At 43.5% G+C, this 16,715-nt stretch overlaps 1 protein-coding gene across 1 annotated transcript; it reads right to left on the bottom strand.

Moving 5' to 3' along the window:
- Positions 1–5,329: 5,329 nt before the first annotated feature.
- LOC124503158 (cystatin-8-like) lies at positions 5,330–15,974 on the bottom strand. Its single transcript, XM_047068005.1, has 3 exons — positions 15,744–15,974; positions 12,066–12,179; positions 5,330–5,413 (listed from the first exon to the last, which is right to left on the bottom strand). Exons 1-3 carry the CDS (start codon positions 15,972–15,974, stop codon positions 5,330–5,332), a joined length of 429 nt encoding a protein of 142 aa, XP_046923961.1.
- Positions 15,975–16,715: the final 741 nt, after the last annotated feature.

The following is a 16,715-nucleotide window of genomic DNA, read 5'->3' as shown; positions in this document are numbered from 1 at the left end:
GATTCCATTTCTGGGAGAGCCCAAACTATAGTTAAGGGATATATAACTAAGTTATATAAGGGCCTGTTTTCTTGTTTTTAACATACTCTTACAAAATTCAAGAGTCTCCATTTTATCAATTTACAAATTCCAACCACATTTTGATTTTCTTAGTTTGGTGCTCCTCTTTATTATGCTTTATCTCCTGCGTTTGGTTTGGGTGTATTGTTGGCATTCCTCTGGATTTCCCACTTATGGGTTTGTAAATGCTACCTATTTTTCTATTCTGCTAACACTTACTGCTAAAACTTATAAACTATGTATTTACTCTGATTTGTTTTCAGTGCATAGATCAGTATCTTCCCCCCCCCCAAAAAAAAAACTTTTTTACAAGTTTGACATTTGCCAGAGGAAACTGGTTTTTCTCCTTTCTTTTTTTTTCCACAAAAGCTAATTAATCTTTTTTCATCTTCTTTTTAAGAAGGCAATGTGTTCTTTTTGCAGTGGGAGCCAGATTCTGGGTCATTAAATTCTCCCTCATGAAAACTACCTGAATGACACTTACTAGTTTACTAGAACATCCCTGCACCATCCTTTCTGTTTTATTTAATTCTATTTTTAAAATGATGTGTGTGTGAAGGCAATTTTCAATGTACATGCTCTGGTCAGATCTCTACTCTGGACATGTGGTTTTCTGGACCCATGCTTCAGCAAATGCTGGCTTTCCAGCAGCTTACAGGGATACACTAGTGTGGTTCTCTTTCAAAATCAAAGTCAGTGGCTAATTTGACAATAAGAAATGGCTTTTATGGGGCCCTGAGGTTTTTGTCACCCTATCTCTGGCACAAGGCCTAGTTCCTGAGTCTTTGACTCTCATATTTGGGGTTTTGCCAGCTGCACCTGGGTAGTCTAGCTACACCGTTGGTGCAGGTGACAAATCCCTAGGAATCAGGTTAGCAGGGAAGAAATATGGCTCTTCAGACCAATGGGACTTGCAGCCAGTGCTCTCTGGTGTTCACTCATAATGTCTCTGTTTCTGGGGAATCCAGATGTGTGTTAGAAACAAACAAAAAAAAACTCTGAAAAGTTTGGAACCGGAAAACAGGAAAGTCTATTGCTCCAAGAGCAGGTTGCTCATTTTCTTGCCTCCTGGCATCCTAAGTTCATAAACCAAAAGTCCCTATCTGCAATGGGGGGGGGGGCAATAAAGGCAGTATGAAACCTTACCTAACTACCTGGATAGGAGGAGGTATTTAGCAAGGGCCAAATATGACATTCTTGGTGTCACTTTCTCTGGACTTCCAGCTGACTAGTGGGTGTTCCTGACAGCTTCTAAGCCACTGAACAAGGGGCCAGTGTTTACATCCATCAGGACAGTTTTTGACTCACTAATATCTTTATTTATCACTGTGGTCTTGACCACTTCTCCCCTCCATGGCAAGTGGTAGGTGTGTGAGGAGGCCTATTTCAGAGTCTCCCTGAGTCAACCTGGTGAAGGATGGAACTCAAAGAGAGAGGGCAGCAGGTCCTGAATGCTATGGGGCATACCCAATGTCTGGCATGTGGAGAACTTTGGGAGGGTCACATGGAAGTGTCAAAACATAATTTTCAGAAGATTACAAACCTGATCCACTTACTCACAAATATAGAATGCCAAGGGGTTAGTTACAAAACGAGCTTATTTCTCAGAGAGCAATAATACCATAACCAGTGGGGTGAAATTTTCTATTAGACAGTAATCATTTGCACCTCTCAGGGACAAAAAGACCCACAAGTAAACATATAACTTCAGAGTCTGGTCTTTACTCAATAATGAACAGAACATCAAACAGAGTTACATTCCCTGGATAACTCAATAATCCCACCGAACAATGTTCAAAATGGCATGGAAAGCACGTGCTGACTTCTCTGTAGCTTATTCTAAGTTTCAGGTAATTTTTTTTTAACAGAGAATGAGAGAAGAGCAAGGAGTGAAGAACATGGCACTGGGGGAGGGGAAGAGGGCCAGCCTCTTCTCTGAGCCTTGGGTCCATTTCCAGAGCTTGGCCAGGAGGCCCACCCCCATGAAGCCCCCACCACAGAGCATGGAAATGGAGATGGTGCCCCTCCACACTTCCCACACTCTCACCAGCTGCTATCTGTCCCTGGGTCTTGATCAACTGTCCCTGACTCCTCTGGAGACACTAGAAATACATCTACTGTATCTAGATGTACCAACTGCATAGAAGGCTCACATGGCAAATGACTTTGCTTCCATTCCAGCAGGCCTTGGGAGCCAGGTAGTCCAGATGCTCTCCCAGATCATGGTGTACAGACCAAGAGTAGGTTCAGTGGTAAAGGTACTACAATAGAAAGTGACAGATCTGGGACAACGCTCACATCTTCTGAGATGGAGAGCAAGACCAGGCTGCACTCTCCACATGGCCCACTTGGCCTTTTCCTAGGTCTGAGGCCCTGAGCTCCCTTCCACTGCTGTCCATGTGTCCCCAGAGCACTCACTTCTGGTCCTGGCAGGCCCCTGCCTCTGACCTCATTTCCCACTAGCTTGTGGGGTGTCAATCACCCAGCCCAGGATTGGACTAAATGCATTCATTCCTTGCTTTCACACACAGAATGTCCATGACTGGTCACCCTGCAAGAATGGGCACCGGACACCACCCCCCCCCAACTGCCGAAATCAGTGCTGAGCCTGGGCAGCATCCAAGGCCATGTGGCTTTTCTGGTTAAGCCCCATTTCTCAGATGTCCATGGCCTCCCATGGCCCTAGTGCTCCTGTGTCCCAGACCCAGACAGACAGAGCTTGGGGTCCAGACCCTACAGGTGGAGTTTTAGTAGAACCTAGTGGAGACTTCAGACACTAGCTTGGGGGACTCCTCTCCTCCTCCACAGGGGAAGTGAGTGTGTGTGTGTGTGTGTGTGTGTGTGTGTGTGTGTGTTGGAGAGAGATAGAGAGAGAGCACAATAATAACATCTTAGCAAAAAGGACAAGAAATCCAGCAAAGGAAAGCCTTGTATTTTATTTAATGTTCAAAGAGAGGAAATAAAAGAGATTTGGAGAGATAGGTTGAAAAGAGATGAGGTTAAATTAAATAAAACTTTAATGTTAGTTAAAATATACTTAGAAATAGACCCCTGCACATAAGCACATGTGCACACAAAGCACGTCTCTGGTCCTGCCTACTCCAGATGTCTGATTCCCTGTGCTTCTCGCCCACCTGCCCATAAGAAAAGACAATTCCACAATGTTGTTCCAAAAACAGTCTTTCCTAAGATACTTACATGTACTTACACTGTTCCACAAACAGCAGAGACCCACAAAGCTGTAAGCTGACCTGTCCTGCAAGCCCCCCAAAACTGGGTGCTGGGTCTGCTGCTCTCATATGGGGTGTTCCATCAGTGTATCCAAGGTGGAGGGGTGGGGGTGGGAGGGATTTTTGATGGAGATCTCCTGGCCTAAAGGAAAGAACCCTTTTTAATCAGGATAAGTACGGTCCTATAATAAGTAGGTCCTGTAATAAGTAAATCCAAGTAATGCAAAAATATGTTTAAGATCCAAACCCTAATAAGGATATTGAGAAGGGGAAGAGAAAGCAGGGCAGCACTTCCTCAGAGAAAAGTGGGCATGGAGGTGGGTGTGTCTGGAAGAGAACCATGGGGGGCTGATGAGGGGAGAGCGGAGACAGCCAGAGGAAGAGCAAAGTCTTTGCAAGGTGAATGTCACTTGTCCCCTGCCACTCCAAATGGTATGTTTTCTCACATGTGAAACATCCATTGGGTAAAACACAGGGACTAGAGACAAAAGGAATGGACTTTGAGTTTCATGGCCTCTTTCACTCTGGGGCAGAAATACTGCAATCCCTACCACCTGCCAGGCCCTGTGATGTGAAGCCTGGGCGGTGCATGTGCACATTTGAAATTTAGTTGGCCTCTGGAATCACACCCAACACCACAGTTAAAACAGCCATATCTACTTATTTTTTAAAAATTTTAATCATGGTAAGTACACATAAAATCTACCATGTTGACCATTTTTTTAAAGTTTATTTGTTTTGAGAGAAAGAGAGTGTGAGAGAGAGCACAGAGGAGGGGCAGAGAGGAAGAGAGAGAATCTCAAACAGGCTCAGTGCTATCAGCGCAGAACCCTATGTGGGGCTGCATGTGGGGCTTTCAATCTCATGAACTCTGAGATCATAGACTGAGCAGAAATCAAGAGTCAGATGCTTAATCAACTGAGCCACCCAGGTGCCCCAACCATCTTAACCCTTTTTAAATGTGCAGTTCAGTAGTATTAAGTATATTCACCCTATTCTGTAACTAATCTCCACAACCCTTTCATCTTGCAAAGCTCAGTACCCGTTAAATAATTCCCCATGGACAGACTTGTTTAAGTTTATTTATTTATTCTGAGAAAGGGAGCACAAGCAGGTGAGGAGCAGAGGTAGAGAGAGAATCCCAAGCAGGCTCCATGCGCAGCACAGAGCCTGATGCAGAGTTCAATCTCACAATTGTGAGATCATACCCTGAGCTGAAATCAAGAGTTAGATGCTTAACCAACTGAGCCTACCCATGAACCCCTAGACAGACTTATTTTTAATGATGATTTTCTTCAAGAGAATTTCATCTCCTGCTATCATCCCTGTTTTCCTATTTCCTTCTCCACATTCCCAATCATCTCTCTCTCTCTCTTTCCCTCCCTCCCTCTTTCTCAGTCTCTCTCTATCTCTACACACACAACAACAACAACAACAACAACAACAATGCAGCTTATTATTAAGGCAGTATTGCCCTCCCCCTCTCTCTGTATGACCACTGTTGACATTTACATGAGAAGAAACACACATTCCCTACTTCACAGAGACCCTGAAGGGAAAGACTGTTCCTCCAAAGGGGTTCTCCCAACCCAGGTGACCTGTGGGCTCAGGACCCTCAGGAGGAAGGAGCCTCAGGTTAAAGGAGGTATCCAGAAGGAACCTGCTGAGTTAACACCCACTGGCTTAAGACCTCTGGAAGGAGTTGTTACCTAATCAAAAAGGGATCCCTCCTCAGATTTGCAGTGAGAATGGAATCATACTTCACTCCAAACTTTGTAGTCAGGGACAAACTTATTCCTGGTGGTGAGCCACCAAGCTGGCCAAAGTCAAAGGGCCTCCCTTGAGGCAAAAAAAAAAAAAGAAAAAAAGAATTGGACATACCCATCTTTTGTCATCACCCAATAAGAAACTAGGAAACTAGGAAACAAAACAAGCAGAGAGGCATGCATGAGGAAACCACAATGGTAATACCAGTGCATGCCATTTTTCTCTTTACAGAGAAAGGTAGAGATGGTGGTAGGGGTGAGTTCCAGAACCCCCTAAGCATCCACACACTGCTTCTTCATCACCGTGAATTCACCATTCCAGGGGAGTGCTCCGACCAAAAAACTACACATTACTTTCTGAAAAAGACCACAACCACAACAAAATCAGTAATGCCAAAAAGAAAAAAAAATGTCCTGTTGCTAGGTGTTAGCTTAGGAATATGCTAGAGGATAGGTCACCAGCCATCAAGGAATGCTCCCAGGAATCTGCTAGATGTTTCTAACCAACAGCAGATACCTGGAAGGGTCTCTGTTCCCAAACCAACCATGGATACACAGCAAATACTAACAATCATGGTGTTTTTCTGGGAGATCAGATATAAAATTGATTTTAATTCCCTTTAATATTTTCCACAATGTAAATAAAGCAATTTTATGTCAGATATAAACTAACATATATTATCTTAATTAAATAATGTCTTTTGTTCTAATAACAAGCCTTTTGTCTAATAACAAGACCAGTTTAAAGGGTTTCTAGCACTTACCATCTTTTATTCCAAAGAGATCTTCTCTCCATTTCAATTTTTTTTAATGTTTATTTACTTTTGAGAGAGACAGAGAGAGAGAGAGAGAGAGAGAGAGAGAGAGAGAGACACAGAGAGAGAGAGGAAGGGCCAGAGAGAGAGGGAGACACAGAATCCGAAACAGACTCCAGGCTCTGAAGTGCCAGCACAGAGCCTGATGCGGGGCTCGAACTCACAAACCATGAGATCATGACCTGAGCCGGAGTCAGACATTTAACCGACTGAGCCACCCAGGTGCCCCTCTTCTCTCCATTTCAAAATACTATTGAAATAACAAATGAATATTCTATGTGTGTGTGATAGATCAATGGGTGGATGGATAGATAAGTAGATATATAGACAGATTACAGATGATAGATAGAAGATAGATACATAGATAGATGATAGATAGATAGACAGAGATCATACATATATAGAAATCCTGGAAAAACAGCAAAGAGCATCCTAAATACCTGGAAGCATTGAGGTACTCCCAATGAGCTGTTAGGAGTCAGAGAAGGGAAGCTTGGTATCTGCTGAATATTGGACACATGCAAAGAAGGACTAAAGAGGCCTTTTCCCCCAGAAACCCAGACAAAAAATATCAAACCAAGGTGGCTTTATAGACAAATTATACCAAATCTTGGGAACCAAAAGCTCCCATGATCTCTAAATTGATCAGAACACACACACAAAAGATGGAGAGCCCTCATTCTTATTATTCCAGACCAGAAAAATCCTGAAACTAAAATATAGCTCTTAAATAAAGAGAAAAAGCTGAGGGTTGCTGGAGGGGTGTTGGGTGGGAAGATGGGTTAAATGGGTGATGGGCCTTAAGGAAGGTACCTTTTCAGAATGAACACTGGGTGTCATATGTAAGAGATGAATCACTGGGTTCTACTCCTGAAGCCAAGACTACAGTTAGTATGTTAACTTGAATTTAAATTTTTAAAAATTTTTAATTAAAAAATATATAATGGAGGGGTGCCTGGGTGGCTCAGTCAATTGGGCATCCAACTTCAGCTCAGGTCATGATCTCACGGTTTGTGGGCTCTGTGCTGACAGCTCAGAGCCTAGAGCCTACTTCAGATTCTGTGTCTCCCTCTCTCTCTCTGCTCCTCTCTCACTCATGCTCTCTGTCTCTCTCAAAAATAAACGCTAAAAAGCTCAAATGTATCTAAAACAAAAATCTTAAAACAAAATACTAGCAAATTAAAGGCAGTTACATATTAAATATTTAATGTCACTGATGCACTGTTTCTCAGACATTCCCAGTGATATGAAATATGTGGAGTGTCTGTATCTGAAAATTCTGATTCAGTAGGTTTGGGATGAGGTCATGGAATGTGTGTGTGTGTGTGTGTGTGTGTGTGTGTGTGTTTGTTCACCACATGCTGCAAGTGATTCTTTTTTTTTTTTTTTAAGTAATCTCTACACCCAATGAGGGCCTCAAATCCACAACCCAAGATCGAGAGTCACACACTCTACCAATTAAGCCAGCCAAGCACCCCTGATTTTTTAACATTAGGGAAGTTTAAGAGTACTTAATGTATATATAATCAAAATTCCTAAATAAAAAAAGTAGCATGTTGAATCTCACCATATTCTATTGATTTTGAAGGGAGTTCTCTATGTCTCTTGGACTTGGTGCCTGTTTTCTTCCCCAGATTAGGGAGGTTCTCAGCTACAATTTGTTCAAATAAACCTTTTGTCTCTTTTTCTCCCTCTTCTTCTTCTGGGACTCCTATGATATAGATGTTGTTTTGCTTCATGGAATCACTTAGTTCTCTAATTCTCCCCTCATGATCTAGTAATTTCCTTTCCCTCTTTTTTTCAGCTTCATTATTTTCCATATTTTCTATTTCATCTATTCTCTCTTCTTCTTCTTCAGTCCTCATTGTCACTGTATCTAGTTTATTTTTCATCTCACATTAAAGCATTTTTTTTAATTCATCCTGACTAGTTCTTAGGTCTTTGATCTCTGCAGCAAGGGTTTCTCTGGTGCGTTCAATGCTTTTTTCAAGCCAATATGTTGTTTTATGACTGTTGTTTTAAATTCTTATTCAGTTATATGAGCAATAATTTGGCTGTTATTTCTTCTTGACTTTTCTTTGAGGGATAATTCCTCTGTCTTGCCATTTGGGCTAAGTTTCTGTCTTTGGCATTTTTTAAAAGCTTATGTGTCCTGCACCTGAGAGTACTACTGTATTAAAAAGGGGTCATACTCTGTTCAGGGCCTGGCACTCCAGAAGTGTTTCTGGTGTATACTGTGTGCACTCTGCTGTTGTGTTTTGGCTACTCTATCCCACTGGTCAGTCCTCTGGACAGTTCCTCCTTGCTTGCAGTGGTGGAGTATTTGGACCTTTAACTAGGGTGTGCTTTGATTTGTTGAAGTAACTCTGGATAATAAGAGTGAGGCTGATCCCATAAAAACAGAAAAAGGAAAGAGGAGAAAAGAAAACCAAACAGAGAATCAAAAAGCTATGACTGATTTCAGGGAAAGAGAAGGGAAGAAAAAAGGCAGAAGAAAATAGAAAAGATGGAAAAGAATAGAAAAGACTGAGATATATATATATAATATTATATATGTATATGTACATATATATTATATATAATATTATATATAATATTATATATGTATTATATGTACTATGTATATGTATTATATGTATTATATATAATTTATATATAATATATCATATTATATATATTATATATAGCCTATATATAATGTATAAAATTATATATACAATATTTAAAATTTTTCTTATATATAAAATAAGAAATGACAAAAAAAATCAGAAACTATGGGCCTGATTCCAAGAGAAAAAAAGAAGATGGAGGAAAGAAAGGGAGAAAAGAAAGAGTTGCCTGTTGGTGCCTGAGGCTGGTGGCTCTGCTGGTCTGGAGGAGAGGCCAGCTGCTTTGTTTCAGTCTTGACCCAATAAATCAGCATTAGCCAGGCACAGAGAAGCAGTGTTTGGTGTCTTGCCTCCACCGGGGGCCACTGTGCTGCTCTACGAAGTCCCACCCTGCTTGTGTTGGGGGGAAAATGGCATCATCCCAATCTCTCCTTCCCAGACCAGGTGTCTCAATCCTGCTGTTCAGGTAGCCTTCACAAAATAGCAAGGGCAGTGAGCTTGCCCTTGCCACAATTCTCCTGCAGCTTGTCCTTGGCATTCAGCTGGGATTCAAAACCTGAAGTCTTAAAGGACCTGGCATAGTGCAGACCTGCGCCCCTCCTCTGGAGTAGAGGCTTTCCACCCTGCTGATGAAAGGCCTTTGGCTGGCATCTGCAGGGGTTCTGTCCTTAGGGAGACATTAAACCCTCTTGCCAAAGCACTCCAGGAAGGAGACTGTTCTCTCCCGTGCACCCCGGAGATTGCTGATCCACACTATGTACTCCAGGGCTAGCTCCCTCCTCCCCAGGAGCACATGCCATGGATCCACTCAGGAAAAAGTCACACACTTTCAAAACCTTGGAGTTTTGAAACAGTTCTAAAGGCTGTTTGCAAAAAAGAACTAGTACACTCGGTACTTCTCGCTCCCTGGTCTATGGCCCAAAGAGGTTTTCCTCTTGTGCTAACTCAATGCCACACTTTCGCAACCCCTCTCTCTCTCCCTTTTGTGTCTCCACAGAAAGGGTTCCCTCTCCTTCATAAGTTTTCCATTTTATCTCCCCCAACTCACATACACACACACTTTGACCCTGCCAAGCTGTCCAACTGTGGAGATCCTTCTGCCACTCTGCAGATCTATTTCCTGGGTGTTCCAGGTGATGTGATCTCAATACAGCTATGTTTGAGGGACAAGGAAAATCCCAGTCCCCTTTACTTCACCATCTTAACTCCTCCCCCCACCCCCAAATCCCACCATGTTCTAAAAGACAAAGGCAGAGGGGCGCCTGGGTGGCGCAGTCGGTTAAGCGTCCGACTTCAGCCAGGTCACGATCTCACGGTCCGTGAGTTCGAGCCCCGCGTCAGGCTCTGGGCTGATGGCTCGGAGCCTGGAGCCTGTTTCCGATTCTGTGTCTCCCTCTCTCTCTGCCCCTCCCCCGTTCATGCTCTGTCTCTGTCTGTCCCAAAAATAAAATAAATAAATAAATAAATAAATAAATAAATAAAAGACAAAGGCAGACAATCCATCATGCTCTTCATTTCCAAACTGGGCCTAACAGAATGGCTCCCACAAAGAAAGGCAGCAAGAAGAAAGACTGTTCTGGCATCAATGATGTGACCAGAGAATACACCATCCATGTTCATAGAACATCTATGGAGTGACCTTCAAGAAGTGTGCCCCCAGAAAATTCAGACAGAGCTACAAATTTGAGGTGAAAGAGATGAATGTACATATTGACACCAAGCTCAGAAAAGCTGTCTGGGTCAAAGGAATAAGGAGTGTGCCATGCCATATTCATGTGCAATTGTCCAGAAGACATAATGAAGATAGAGATTCCCTGAACAAGCTTATATATCAGTTACCTATGTAATTGTCACCACTTTGAACAACCTGCAGTCAGTCAACATGGAGGAGAACAAACCACTGACAATCCAAGCTATAAAGTCCCCTTCAAAAAAGGCCATATTCTAGACATGTAAGAATGACTATTAGTGAATTCATTATTTTATTACACTAATGGATCAAAGAAGAACAATTATTCAATATACTTGGTAGACACTGAAAGAATAATTGATAGACGAAACATTCTTAATTCAAAAAAAAATAACTCTTGGCAGAAGGAATTGGAAGAATTCCAGAAATCAGCACTTGATATAATATTTAAAATAAGATATAAATACTGAAAGCACCGTAATCAAAGCCAGGAATAAGAAAAACTTCCCAGCATTACTATTCTTCAGTGTTATTCCAAAGACTTGGAAAGAAAAAAAAATAGTTTTCATTATTGACAAATGTGTGTGCTTAAAAACATGCACCTTAAAATTTGGGATGGTCCATGGAAGCTTTAGATAAAATAAGTGAGCTCCTTGAGGACAATTCTCCTTAATTCTAAGATTTTCTATAAACAGGTAAAAAGTAACAACTTTTCTATAATCCTAATGGGCTCTGTAGAGAATATAAATTTGAATCACCCATACTTCTACTAACAGTAAAAGATAAAGAAAAGTAACATAAAAGCCAGATGGCATGAAGACATACTCCCTGTTTAAATGTTTGCCCTGATAGGTATCTACTATTAACTGGAAATGATTGGATTTGTTCAGTTTGAGCATACAGTGTCAGCTTTAGTGAGACATAGCAGAAGTACACTTTGTTAATGGGCCCTTGCAATTTCCTGTTCCATGGCTACATGAAATAGTGGTTCTCCAAGTATGGTCCCACAGCCAGCAGCAGCAGCAGTGGCTGGAAACTTGCTAAGAATGTAAATGTTGGGATCCCACTCCAGACCTACTGAAGACATACTGAATCCAAAACTCTGCAAGTAAGACCCAGTCTTCTGGGTTTATCGAGGCTTCCAGGTGATTCTGGTGCCTGCTCACTTAAAGAACCACTGGTGTAAACAAAGGCAAAGACACACCTCTTGGTCAAACCTGCAGGAAGTCTGGGGCCTTCACCAATCTCTTGCATGAATCTGGGGCTCTCCCCACCTCTGAGATCAGAAATACAGGCTTGATGCTAAAAGCTCCTGAGTCAGGTCAGCCCGTTGGTGGGGATCTTTGGGCTTTTCTATGACCTTCCTGGAAATCATGGCTGACCCTGGCAAGAATCAACTGTAAGTCTGGAAGGATGGGAACACTCTCTGGCCTAGTCACTGCTTAATCTTCAGCACCCAAAATAGCACCTGGTGCAAAGTAAGCTTTGGTGAGTAGCTAAGTGAATGAACAGGTTTCCTTTTGTGCCTTCACCAGGATGAGCAACTGTGGGGCCACCAATGGTTAGGTTGCTCATCTTGGTCAAAGAGGATAGACTTTCAGTGAACATGTGTTGGAAAGTTTTTCTGCACCAGGAGGCCAGAGTTGATGAAGCTTTCACAATAAGAATGACCCTGACAGCATTCTTGTCCCTAGGATGAGGGGTGGGGAAAGACTCAGAGGGATCCACCACATTCCATCACTCTGTTGCCTCTACTCTAAAAGTCACAAGGTTGCCCATCTCTAGACAAAAACTTGGGGAGTGATCCAGACCTTAGAGAGAGGGTGTATGCACCCCAAGTTCTTCTTACTAGGGCTCAGAGCAGCCAAGACCATCACAGAATGTTAGTCACTTACCTTTTCCAGTTTGGTGTTCTCTTGAATGACACAGTTTTCAGTACCATTTGAAAGCTTTCTGCAATTGCTGCGGGCAATTTCAACATCAATAAAGTATTCCAAACGATCTGTGACCTGTCAATTAGCAATTGTGCAATTTTATTCAAAAAAACTTTTATTTTACTTTGTTAAAGTTTTAGCCAAAAAAAAAAAAACTTAAAAAAATGCTCTCCCCCTCATCCTCTCTCCCTATCTCCTACTCCCTACCCCTTCTCTCTCAAACATATCTTTAGAGGAAGGTCTATGACATCCACTGCCTAGATTCCTTTGCATGCTGATACCAGTTAGACATTGGAAACCACTACCTGGAGCTGTATGCTCAGGGAAAAGTCTCCTTTTCAGTGTAGGGCCTCCTTGAAGGCAAGACTTTCTAATTCCATTTCTGTCCCAAAGTCCAGGGCATGCTTCATGAGATGGGGGAGAAGGATGAGTCACCAGAACCATCAGCTCTCCTGAGCCCAAAATGTTACAGGTTCACACTGAACAGATAGGAGGACAGGCCCTGTGGCCACACTGGATGCCCCTCCCTGATTCCTTTCCCACACCTCCCTTCATAGTCTGTTTTCTGGTGACATCTCCTGCTTTGGAGGGCTTCCCCCCACCTTAGGAAGCAACCCTTAAAAGTGTCATGCTGGTTGGAGTTTGTCATATTGTTCTCTGTTGAGTGTTTAGTAAGCAGACAAACAGTAGGTCTACAGCAAGGCATCAGTAGTTACTGAACTCATTAATGACTGACTCTGGTTAAAGCTACTCATGATGCCTGTTTAAATCAACTTTCATCTGGTTTTAAAAGATTATAGGAGGAGGAAAAGAGGAGTGTCTTTCTTCATTGCTATCTGCAGCCTTTAATAAAGTGGTATTAAATTTTAGTTACATTTCAAAGAATTAACAAGGTGACTTTAGCCTGCATGGGAGAAGCTGGTTAGATAACATCAAGAGCTGCTGGTTTGAGAATGAAGTTGGTCCTTAGGGAACCTCAAAAATACCATGGAGGCAAACCCAAACACCCACAGCACTTCTTATTAAGTCCTAACACTTGCTAACGCTCACGGAGTGCTTGCTCCCTGCATAACACTGTTCTTGGGGCTTGGCACATGCCCACACACTAACCCCCTACAGTGAGGCTGTCACTACCATTGTTTTCAGGGAAGGAAACTAAGCAGAGTAACTAAGTGACCATCCAATTATCAGGCAAGATAATCACCATGCTGTCAGGGTAGAGCCTGCTTGGGATTCTCTCTCTCTCTCTCTCTCTCTCTCTGCCCCTCCCCCACTCTTGCAAGTTGTGCACACACTCTCTCTCAAAATAAATAAATAAACTTAAAAAAAAAACAGTCTAATCACATGGATCCTTAGAACTCCCCGACCTAATGTTTATTTGTCATCTCAGCATTCCTAAGATAGAATAAAAGATTTTGCCCATGGCTTTCAAGACCCTGCATGGTCTGGTCCCTACCAGTCACACTGGCTCCTTTGAGTTGCCGAAGTGGGCCATGCTCCTTCCCAATGGCAGCCTTCTATGCCTGATTGATCTTCCCAACCCCTGTGCACCTTCCCACCATCCCCCCTGCTCCTGTCCTTCAGCAGATGCTGTGAGTGGTGCCCATGGCCCTTGCCTTGCTGTTCCCAAAACACACTGTCACTTCCCAGGGTTCCCTGCCTGGAGGCTTCCTGACCAGCAGGAGAAGCCAAGAGTAGTTCTTAGCCAATGACAGACAGGAATTGATACGTAAGCAACCAAGCTCCTATCTTATAGTGTGGCTGAACTCCAAGGCAGGCTGTGCACCCTCTCCTGAAGCCCCAGGAAGACCAAGCCCAGAGGCCAATGTGGTCACCTGCATAGTAACTCTGTCTGTACTGACCACTTCCCCCACCTCCCTTCCCCTCCAACCTCCTGGTGCTTCCCAGGATGGCCTCCCAAATAAACCACTTGCACTTGACTTCTAGCACTAGCATCTGCTGTGGCAAACCCAAACAGAAACACTTCCCACCAGCATCCTTCACCTGATTCCCTCCTAGTCTGCCCTCAGGTTTAGCTTCAAAAACACACCCTAGGGAGGTGGTTCTCAGCCTTGACTGTGTATTGGGATCACTTGGAAGGTTTTAATGCCTATTGAGACCTAGGTCTCACACATGGATCTTCATTAAATTGGTGATGATGCAGCAGGTACAGTAGGATATTTACAAGCTCCTCAGGTGAGAGTCTGTTCGAGGAAGCCTTCCCCTGACCCCAGACCCCTAGGTACCACGCCACCAGGTCAGATGCCCCAGCTTTCATTCCAGGTTTAGTGCTGTTTCTTTCTGACTGGAATGCTGGCTCCCTGGGAATGTGATTATTTCTGTCCATCTCACCTCCCCATCTATAGCAGTTAGCATAGAAGTGGCTGAGAGAAACTTGCTGAATGCATGTGCTACATGGATATCAAAGAAAGACAACTGTTAAGGGGCCTGGGGAAGCTACAAGAGTCAGAATCCATTCTCTATTTCAAAGGGCTGCAGGAGTGCCCTGGTGAATTATGCAGTGTACCCAGTCAATAAACAGAGTGCTATCAGCATAGTGTACTGGAGATATAGGCTGGTGGCTCACATGGTCCCAAAGAGACAGGGTCAGAAGTACCAACAGAGAAACTGGCTCAGTTCCTGCAAATGAACATGGCATATGGAGAATATAAAAAATGAAGTAAACTCAGCCAACAATGACGTCTCTGGTAAGTATCTTTACAATTCATTTCCAAAAGTTTCACGGTGGAATTACAAGCCACAGCACCAACCCACAGACTGAGGATGATACAGTCAGATGAATTCCAGCTTTGGGGGATTTTTCTCAACCATGGCAGGCAAGGCCATGTGTTTCTTTTTTTTTAATGTTTATTTATTTTTGAGAGAGAGAGAGACAGAGCATGAGCGGGGTAGGAGCAGAGAGAGAGGGAGACGCAGAATTGGAAGTAGGCTCCAGGCTCTGAGCTGTCAGCACAGAGCCTGACGCAGGGCTCGAACTCACAAACCGTGAGATCATGACCTGAGCTGAAGCTGGACACTCAACTGACTGAGCCACCCAGGTGCCCCAAGGCCATGTGTTTCAAGTCACCCTCAATGGAATCCAAGTAAGCAATGCTTCCTAGCATTTGGACCATGCATAGTCATGTGAAGAGGGATACATTTTTCTGAACACTAAATCAGAATGTCTGTACTTCCACTAAATGAATGTTGGATTCAAATAATTATAGAATATAGGAGGAAGGACTTTATTACTTACATATTGAATAGTGCCACATGTCTCTTTTCAATCCCACAATACACGCTATGTGTTTAGATTGAAATGTTGCCTTCAGCAGCATTATTGCAAAATATTCATGGCACTCAATTTGTCTCCCAATACTAGCAAATGCAAATCATGGACATTTGATTTGCAGTTTAGAGTCTAAATGAATAAATACACATAAAGTACTTAGAACAACACTATAAGCATATATAGAAAGTGCAGTGATGTTATAGCGACATGCAAGTGAGTATGTACTTGAGCACTCACATATTTAGAACTTTCATGTATCATTGTTTTTCTTGCAAGCCCATTCTTTCAGTACGGCTTCAGTCTGTGCCACCATAGCAAATATACATATTGGGAGAGAACACCTTTACCTGCAACTGGGCTTGTACTGTCTTGATCACCTGGAAGATGTACTTATCCTCACTCTCTTTGTTGTATTCTTGCATGGCAAACCACAGACACTGCTTCACGTTGGCATTTGAGGCATTGATCACTTTTAATTCCCTCAACACTTTGACTTTATTCTTGTCTGGATCTGTGCTGGCCACCAGGGCCACCAAAATGGTGATCAGGAAGAAGCAGAACCCCCAGGATCGGGTCATGGTCCCTCCGTCCAGGGACACAGGTGAGCCTCCTCGTCCTCTCAGGGCTGGAGCTGCAGGTAGGGTGCAATTTCTGCTGCCACCAAAGATTCAAAGATCTTACAATAGCATCAGCCCAGCTGCATTCAAGAAAGAGCCATTATGTTCACTCTTTAGGGCTATCCCTGTCTCCAAGGAAATAAACCTACAAGAAGCCAGTTAAAGAGTCCCTGCCACCAGCCTTCCGCCCTCTATACCCCAGGTGTGGTCTGCAGTTCATGGAGAACACTTAGGCCCAGGTATGCCAGCAACTACCTTGTGCACCTCACCCCCCACTCCTGTTTTTGTACCTCAGGCCTGTAAGATGTGACCGTGAAAAATGTTGCTGCTCCAAGGTTTCCTGGCTCCAACTCTCTAGGTGTTCTCCAGCTGGCTGCACCCAGTGACTGCCCCCTCCTCCTTTTGCCGTTGGCTATGGCCCACGCCCCAGCCTGTGGTTCTCCTGGCTCTCTAGTGCTCAGTTTGTGCCTAGACCCTGGTCAGGGGCCTCCCTCACTTCTGATACTCTTCCCTGTCCATGCCCTTGCAGGCATGTCACACTTTGTGATGTAATCCAGCACCTGTGACACTGCCACTTTCAGTGCAGGCAGTTCACATACAACAGGCAAGCTGTGGGGGCCCCCAGAAGTTTCCTGCCCACTTGTGCAGTGACCCCAGCTTCCTAAATTTTGGCCTCTGGACTCCCTCTGTTTGGGCCAATAG

This window comes from Lynx rufus, unplaced genomic scaffold (assembly GCF_022079265.1).
Source record: "Lynx rufus isolate CCGP_SWC_20201006 ecotype Redwood Valley unplaced genomic scaffold, mLynRuf1.p SCAF_8, whole genome shotgun sequence".
In the NCBI taxonomy this organism is placed as follows: Eukaryota; Metazoa; Chordata; class Mammalia; order Carnivora; family Felidae; genus Lynx; species Lynx rufus.
The sequence above is the reverse complement of the archived record's forward strand: the minus strand, read 5'-3'. Positions and strand labels throughout refer to the sequence as shown.